Source organism: Frieseomelitta varia, unplaced genomic scaffold, assembly GCF_011392965.1.
Source record: "Frieseomelitta varia isolate USP_RPSP 00005682 unplaced genomic scaffold, Fvar_1.2 scaffold_218, whole genome shotgun sequence".
Lineage (NCBI taxonomy): Eukaryota > Metazoa > Arthropoda > Insecta > Hymenoptera > Apidae > Frieseomelitta > Frieseomelitta varia.
In genome coordinates this window covers 1-8,372 of record NW_025109944.1, presented here as the reverse complement: position 1 = coordinate 8,372, position 8,372 = coordinate 1, and the positions used below count along the sequence as shown (strand labels likewise).

At 26.8% G+C, this 8,372-nt stretch overlaps 2 protein-coding genes across 2 annotated transcripts; one reads left to right on the top strand and one right to left on the bottom strand.

The window, feature by feature from the left end:
* Positions 1-6,048: 6,048 nt before the first annotated feature.
* On the bottom strand, positions 6,049-7,057 carry LOC122527448 (small proline-rich protein 2B-like). Its single transcript, XM_043651655.1, has 2 exons — positions 6,978-7,057; positions 6,049-6,412 (listed from the first exon to the last, which is right to left on the bottom strand). Exons 1-2 carry the CDS (start codon positions 7,055-7,057, stop codon positions 6,049-6,051), a joined length of 444 nt encoding a protein of 147 aa, XP_043507590.1.
* Positions 7,058-7,853: 796 nt separating this feature from the next.
* LOC122527451 (mitochondrial pyruvate carrier 2-like) lies at positions 7,854-8,369 on the top strand (the record flags this gene model as incomplete). The annotated part of the gene is made up of 3 exons (XM_043651659.1): positions 7,854-7,953; positions 8,027-8,168; positions 8,258-8,369. Coding segments are annotated over exons 1-3 (354 nt in total), but the record flags the coding sequence as incomplete, so codon positions are not given.
* Between the last annotated feature and the right edge of the window lie 3 nt (positions 8,370-8,372).

Below are 8,372 nucleotides of genomic sequence, written 5' to 3'. Positions count from 1 at the left end.
TTTAGCTTTTAGTATTGCAAGACGTGGTTTGAAGAGGATTGAAAGAACTAAGCTTTGGTCGAAGAGCGTGTAATGCTTCATTATTTTTTTTTTTTTTAGAAAATCGAAGATTCTAGACGATCGACGTTTCACAAGTCTTTTTTTTTTTTTTTTTTTTTTTGGTATTGTTAACTAATTCCATTGTTCCAAACAATGAATTAAATTTGTCGGATGAGCAATTCGTTTCGTCACGTTTTCTAATTGGCGAATTTATGAAAAAGAAATGAAAGAGAATAAGTTTATTTTTCAAGCTGAAGGGACGAAATTTTTGGAAAAATATACGAAGCCATGAATTTTCAAAAATAGGGGCAAGCTCATTGGTCAATCATATATTGGAATGTTTTCTTGTGATCAAATTGAACTTATACTTGTCACATTCTTTTTTGCACGATGTTCGATTAGATTAAAGAATTTTTCTCTTACGTTATCTATATTATTTATTTACGTGTAATAATTTATCTTCGTCCGGTTAAGAACAATAATTTTAATGGAAAGAACGAAAGAGAGACAAACATCGTAGAGGAAGTCTAATATTGTTTAAAAATGAATTATAATTATTAGAAGTGTAACTGAAAACGAATAATATACATATCTTTCAGAAACATCGAATTTCTCGTTATTTAGCGATATAATTCTCGTGCCTAATTTTTTTTAACCACAAATTATTCTCGTATTCAATTTATTAATTATACTGCTCTTCTGCAATAATTATTCAATATTTATTATTAGTGTTATAATTAATTTAATATTTTAATATTAATTATACTGCTCTTCTCCAATAATTATTTAATATTTAATTGGAATGTCCAATATGATATCTAAATTTTTCACGCGTTTTTTTCACAAACGAAATAATATACACATTTCATTTTTTTTTTTCGTATATTTATCTGAAATGAAACATTCCAATAGAGAATTATTATTTGGTATTTAATTTCAAAGTCTAATATAATGTACAAATTTCATCAGTTTTTTTTTTTCTTTTTGCGTGTTTCTCATGAAAGAATATTTCTTTTATGAGAAACGATTTTTTAATATTTAATTTTAAAATCCGATACAGCGTGTAAATTTTATTATTTTTAACATAAGTTTCATAAACGAAATATTCCCAGAATTTAGCTAAAGAAAGATATCCGAAAATGTGAAAAAGTTCACGAGAGAGATATTAAATTTCACTAATCCTCCGTATTTTTATTCAATTTTTCTTCTTTTCTTCTCGATGCACCGAAATCTCTCGTTCGAAACGGATTCGCACGTCCACAATTTTGTTTTCTCTTGTTCGCAATTCAGGAGTAGACTTTTTATACACTGAATCATTTTTAAATACGTTAGTTAAACAACGAATAAGTAAAAATTACTTTCTGTAATTTTATGTATTTATTGCCATATGTCATCATGTGCAAAAAAAGAGAAAGTGAGATATCGAAATATTCAAAATATATTTTGTAACATCCAGAAGGAAAATATCCATTTTTTTCTGTAATACGTAGATTATGTGAAATAATTTTCACAGCACGGGAGATTCTATTTTTTTTCTTTTTCTTTTTTTTTTCATTCAAAAGGAAGATTTTTTGCTAATCTAGATCTCTTAAATTTCTTCCGTTTTTCTATCCTGTTTCACGTGAACATTTTTAACAAATCATTATGTTGTTATTATAAATTTAATTACTCGAATTAAACTTACATAGCTGAAGATAGCTTTTTAAAAACTTAAGAAAAAAAAAAAAGAAACAAGAAGAAATCACTTTTATTGACTCTGAACAAAGCAAATCTTTATTTAGGCTATCGCTGTGCGCCGAGAGTAAAAAAAAGAAAAGGCTGGATGAAACCTCTACGAAGAATGTAAACCTTTGATTGAAAAAATTGAAAAAAAAAAAAAAGAAGAGATTTAAATCGAATGGATAGGAAGCTGTAGGTGTCTTTCGAAATTGAAATCGCATATGCACGCCGAGGAATAAACTTGGGATTTCAATCTGATAGGATTCCCCTCTGAGAAGATATAAAGCAAAGAATCAAGATATTTGGTGCAGCAAACATACACATCAAAATCCAGTTTCATGTTTCCCTAAAATAAATTTGACTTTCTTCATTTTTTCTTGAAAAATTATTATTGACTTTTTCTTGTTTCCTAATTATTAAATATTTTAATTATTAAACTTTATTGACTTTTTCTTTTTTTTCATTATTAAATATTTAAAAATTATTATTGACTTTTTCTTGTTTCTAATTATTAAATATTTAATATATTTTAATTATTAAATTTTATTGCCCTTTTCTGAAATTATTGACTTTTTCTTATTTTTTAATTATTAAATATTTAATGTATTTTAATTATTAAATTTTATTGACTTTTTCTTTTTTTTCATTATTAAATATTTAAAATTATTATTGACTTTTTCTTGTTTCTAATTATTAAATATTTAATATATTTTAATTATTAAATTTTATTGCCCTTTTCTGAAATTATTGACTTTTTCTTATTTTCTAATTATTAAATATTTAATGTATTTTAATTATTAAATTTTATTGACTTTTTCTTTTTTTTAATTATTAAATATTTAAAAATTATCATTGACTTTTTCTTGTTTTCCAATTATTAAATATTTAATATATTTTAATTATTAAATTTTATTGACTTTTTTTTAAATTATTGACTTTTTCTTGTTTTTTAATTATTAAATATTTTAATATATTTTAAAATTATTTTTTATTATTTCTTCTTCAGATTTCTGATTGTTTGATTTATTTTCTTGTTGAATCCTCTCAAGGAACAAGGTGAATAAGTTTGGCACACAAGTGTTAAAAAAAATTAAAAGCATTCGATTAATTGATAAAAGAAATTGTCACTTAATTTCTGCAATTCTAAATGTTAATTTCTATAATTTCCAAGGTTTAATTCCTAAATTCTAAAATTTCAACTTAATTCTAGAATTTTCAATTTTTAATTCCAAGTATTTCTTAGACTCTTAAATTTTAAATTTCTAAAATTCTAAAATTCCAAATTTTCATTCCTACATTTCTCGAATTCTAAATTCTAATTTCCACATTTCGCATCAATAAGCTTCGAAACTTCAGTTTCTACGTTTCAGCAGTTCTAAATTTCGATTTCAACGTTTCAATGATTTTTCTCTCTGAATTCCACTTTTCCACGACTCTGCTAATTTCAGCTTTCATACGTATGTAACGTTTGTTAAAATTTCTTCGCTTACATCAGTACATCCATCCTCTTCGGAGAGAAAACATTTTAAATGAAAATTGAAGTTTCGTCCCGCGAGAGAAAAGGAAGAAAAATGTTCACTCTGTCCTACGAAACTATTAATCCATCTTTCAACATTTCCCAGTAAAACTTTTTTTTTCTTTTCTCTCTTTTCGTTTCGCAGTAACTATTTTTACAAGACAAAAAAAAAAAAAAGAAAAAAAAAGAAAAGGAAGACAATTTACACGTGCAGACACCAAGTTTCCAATTTTCTCGAACGAAATGAAAAAATTATTTTCCCCTGTCCTACAATCGGAGAAATTATGGTAACGTGCTTAAATCGCCTAACGTCTTCACTGCAAGCAACACGAGGAGACCATTTACTTGCATTTCTCGATACGATAAAAATATTTCACGATATTATTTATTCGTATATTCCGTTCACGTCGTATTCGTCGTATTTCGTAGATATCCTTTCAGAAGGGAAATGTGTATTCAAATCTGTCCTAATTTCACCTCGACCAGACATGAATTTTCGTACTTTATGGTAAACAAATTTTTGTACGCCGAACGAAACTTTTTATAGTAACCAAACAGTTCGTAAATTGGCAGATGTTAAATGACAGTTTCGTGTAATTGCGCTTTCAATTTAATATTTTAATTTTTTTAATCTGTACTTGATATTCGCGTTAATATTTCAATTTAATTTAAATAGTCTGATTACAATTCGATTAATTTATTAGTACAATTCCATTATTATGATTAATTTATTTATTTATTTCTCATGACGTTAAAATTGAGAAAATTTAAAATTTTGTTACTTCGCTAAAATTGAGGATATTTAATTTGAAAAATTCCAAAATTTAACTCTAAATTGTCACTGGCCCAATGATCAATAATAATAATTTAGATCAGTTAAGAATTAAATTACTTAGATAATTGAATTATATTATTAACGTATATTTATGAAAAACGAGCGAATAAATGGATGACTCGTGAATGATTCCACGCTATTGTTTATAAAAAATGTGCATTCCGATGATTCGATTCGCCATAATCCTTCTGCGTCGTATGCGAATACTCGTCTCTGTGACAGTTGTTCGTGTAATCCATATCGCACAAGATAGAATTTATATTTTGCATGGAATAGAATCGAACGTTGAAAATATGAGACCGAGTTATTTATTTACTGTTACAGTTGCCAACGTATACATCACCTTTTGGTATTAACTTGATTACAAAAAATCACGTTTTGTAAATTCTTTGAAATTCAGTATGTTATTTTCATTGCACTGATATAAATAAGATTTCTGTAACAAGTTCTCAAAAAGATATTATATTAATATTTATATTCCACAGATCTAAATTTAAATTTCTACATTTTATAATTCTGGATATAATTTCTGATATAAATAAGATTTCTGTAACAAGTTCTCAAAAAGACATTATATTAATATTCATGTTCCACAGTTCTAAATTTAAATTTCTACATTTTATAATTCTGGATATAATTTTCTGACACTCAAATAACTCCTGTAAATTTTATTTCCTAGATTCTACAATTCTGATCATATAATAAAAAAAGATACACACCAACGAAAGGTGAGAAGTTAAGTTAATTAATAGTTTAGAAATTAAATTAATTAGTAGATAAAAAATTAATTAATTAATGCGAAAGGCACAACCTGAGTGAGGATCAAATGCATGAACAGTTTGATTTAATATAATTTCATTTGAAATTACAAATGACATAAAAATATTATACACTGTCATCTGTATAATATTTTTAATTATGTTATTAATGAAACTTACTTTATCATTCATTTTGAAATAAACGAGAGTATTCCTTTTGCTTAAAATGAATTTTTCAGACGCTTGAACTTCTTCGTGTGAATTATTTTATTTGTTGTGTTAATTTGATACATATGTATCATGTATTAAAATTCTGACCATACATCAAAATTTAAAATATCAATGAATATATCACACACGCGTTAAACGGTTGTTTCACAATTTTTTTTCCAATTCTTTTCAATTTGAGACTCGTTACAAAATTGTTCCACTGCCACCTGATAAATTGAAATAAATTAATATGTTATTACTTGTGCGATTGAGATTTGAAATTCATTTAATATATATTGAATGAAAGATAATCGGATTAAAATATTAATCAATTTTTTAAATTATTTAATTATTAATTAACTGTTAATACTAGTACCTTCGTACACATTTAACAGCCTCTTCAATATTGTTTTATTTTTAGTTTCACGTTGGGACACAAAACTTTGTCGATATTAACAGTACGAAACTAAAAAAAATAAAACATTATTTAGAATAATTATTAATAATTTATTATTAATATTTATCAATCGTTCTCGTATTTTACTGGTTTGTAGTATTTATTTTATGGTATTATATGTTTCACCTCTTTTACCATTTTTCAGTTCTCTTAAAAAACAGAAAGAAATTAAAAATTAAAGAGTACCATTCCCTTGCAGCACTTGATAATCAAAATAAGTAGATACAATATTAAATTCATATTTTTAACTTTTAGTTGGTATGGTCAGATCATCGAAGGGCATAATCAATTCTCAAATAACTCGGGCAAGAGATCATTTGCAAATGACTTGGACCCAAGGCAAAGTTTACTTTATCCCAAGTTTTATTCTTCATAAATGGTATAAAAATAATAAATTAATGAAAATCATTTCTCATTTTATAATTTTCTGCATAAAATTATAAAATCTTATTTGCCAAATTTCTATTGAAACAATCCACATTATATCGGCTTTATACGCCTCGACCAGTAAATTCTAGTAAGGATTCAATTCGCCAAGATCAGTCGGTTTATTGACAATGACATGTCGAGCGAACAGCTCACTTGGGTAGCAAGGCAATGGAGAAGGTAGACAACAGGATCTCGATGGAAGTGGAGCACATATTGATGGCGGGAAGCAAGCAGGACCAGGAACTATAGGTATTTTGCAACAAAGAGGCGATGGCGTACAACAAGGAGGAGATGGTGGACAAGGTCGTGATTGTGGACAAGAAGGAGTTGGTGGACAACGAGGAGGCGGACAACAGGGTCTTTGGGGAGGAACAACAGGACACAGTTCCTCGATTCTCGGTGGTAGTATAATAGAACACGTCGGTGGAGGTAGTACACTAGGGCACTTGCTGTAAAAAATTCGAAAAATGTCAATCATATCAATGTCAATCTCAGTTCCTCAGGGGTTTCTCTATTAAAATCTCAATCAAGTAAATGCTGCTATTAAAAATTCACTTTGACAGAAATTCATATCAAATGAAATATTGTTTCTATTGTTTTACACATATTTGTTTCATTTGTGTATTTGTATTGCTTCATATTGAATGTTTTGTGTTTTTTTATTATCTGTATATTCTTGTGCAATCCGTTATTACAATATTACACGAATAAGTGTTTTGTAAAATGCAACAATACAGGAATGAATGACGCAAGTAACAAAGATATAAGACCACATAAAATTTGCAAATTTTTATTCACAACACGTCGCGTTAAAAGTTAAAAATTCAAGTTAAAATTTTTAAAGGGCACAAATTATCTTCAGAAGTAACACGTAATTTCTTTTCACATTATATTCTTTTTTACATTTATTTTAATAGCAAGAAAATTGTTCTTTACCATTGCGAAAAAAAATATTTATCCTTATCATTGTAAAAAAAAATTTAATTCTTTTTCTATCTAGAAAAATAAACGTACCAGCACTCGATGGCGCAAAGCAAATATTTCATTTCCTCCAGATCGTTCCATGCTCCTTGCGTTACACTGCAACAATTCATTTTAAATAGAATTGAAATAATGTCCAGTTATGTATTAGTAGTTTGGACATTCGTAAAAATCCTTTTCAAACACGATGAATTATATTTTTGATGATATAATTTTGAATTTTTCATTAAGTCAAAATGGGTTATAACGCCGTGTACGCAGTACAAAATGAAAAATTTTCGAATCGCAATCAAAAAGTCACTAAAAAAAAAAAGTAGTATCATTTGTTTTAATGCACAAAATTCCTACGAATTACTCTTAACGAAATAAATATTTCAATATTCTTAAGCAGAATCAATCTTTTTCAGGTTTTACGATTTATATTGAATTTCTTTCCTTCAATGATAGAATTTTTGTTAATTAACATTTGTTAAATAAATATCAATATAATATTTAATCTTTGTAATTAATAAATTATAATTTTTATAATTAATAAATTATAAATAATTTTTATTTATTTAATTATTTATTTATGAATTATTTTAAATAAATAAAAATTATTTTGTTAAATAAATATTAATTTAATACTTAAATAGCACAATTTAAACAGCAATCACAAACGTAGTTATAAAGTAACTAATATCTCAATCGATACTAAAATAACTGACATCTCAATCTTAATTAATTCATTAATTGTATTAATACGTTGGTCTGCTTTTATTTATTAACATCATTTACTAACATCACTAGGCATAATCATACGTCAATATAACATAGTCGAAGCTTCTCCATACATTGTTTTTTTTCTCTCTTTAACAAACTTAATTTGATTTTACGATCAAATAGGTAAAAATTAATTATCATCACACGATGTCTTCGCCAGAGAAGCAAAGCGTTTACCAACGGTTAATGTTACAAATATCTTACCTTCTCCCAGCGAAAGTTCGTCCACTGTTCTTACACCCTGCAGGTTAAGAAAAATTCTTCACAATTCAACAGTTCACGATAGTTCAATTTATTCTAAATACTGTTTTTTAACGTAGGACCAACTACTATATTCTTTTGGGCACCTACATTTAAATGGGGTTTGGTGATAGCAGGATTAGGAGATATGAATCGTCCCCCAGAAACAATTTCTCTTTACCAAACTGCAAGTCTGATGATTACTGGCGCTATATGGTCTAGGTATTATTTGAATGATATTACTCTCCTCGTGAAAATACGTAGATCATTTTAAACAAAAAGAAAAAGTCTTACAGATTGTTTGTCATCAGGTATTCGCTACTCATCACACCAAAAAACTATAACTTATTAAGCGTGAACGCGTTCACGTGCATGACAGGAACGTATAATTTTATACGAGCTTTGCTTTATAAAATACAACAGGAG

Bases quoted from the DNA above. Each gene is read 5' to 3' on its own strand.
- LOC122527448 (XM_043651655.1), bottom strand. From the start codon at position 7,057: ATGAATTGTTGCAGTGTAACGCAAGGAGCATGGAACGATCTGGAGGAA. The intron at 6,413-6,977 runs GTACGTTTATTT...AATTTTTTACAG, and splicing joins CTTTGCGCCATCGAGTGCTG to CAAGTGCCCTAGTGTACTAC.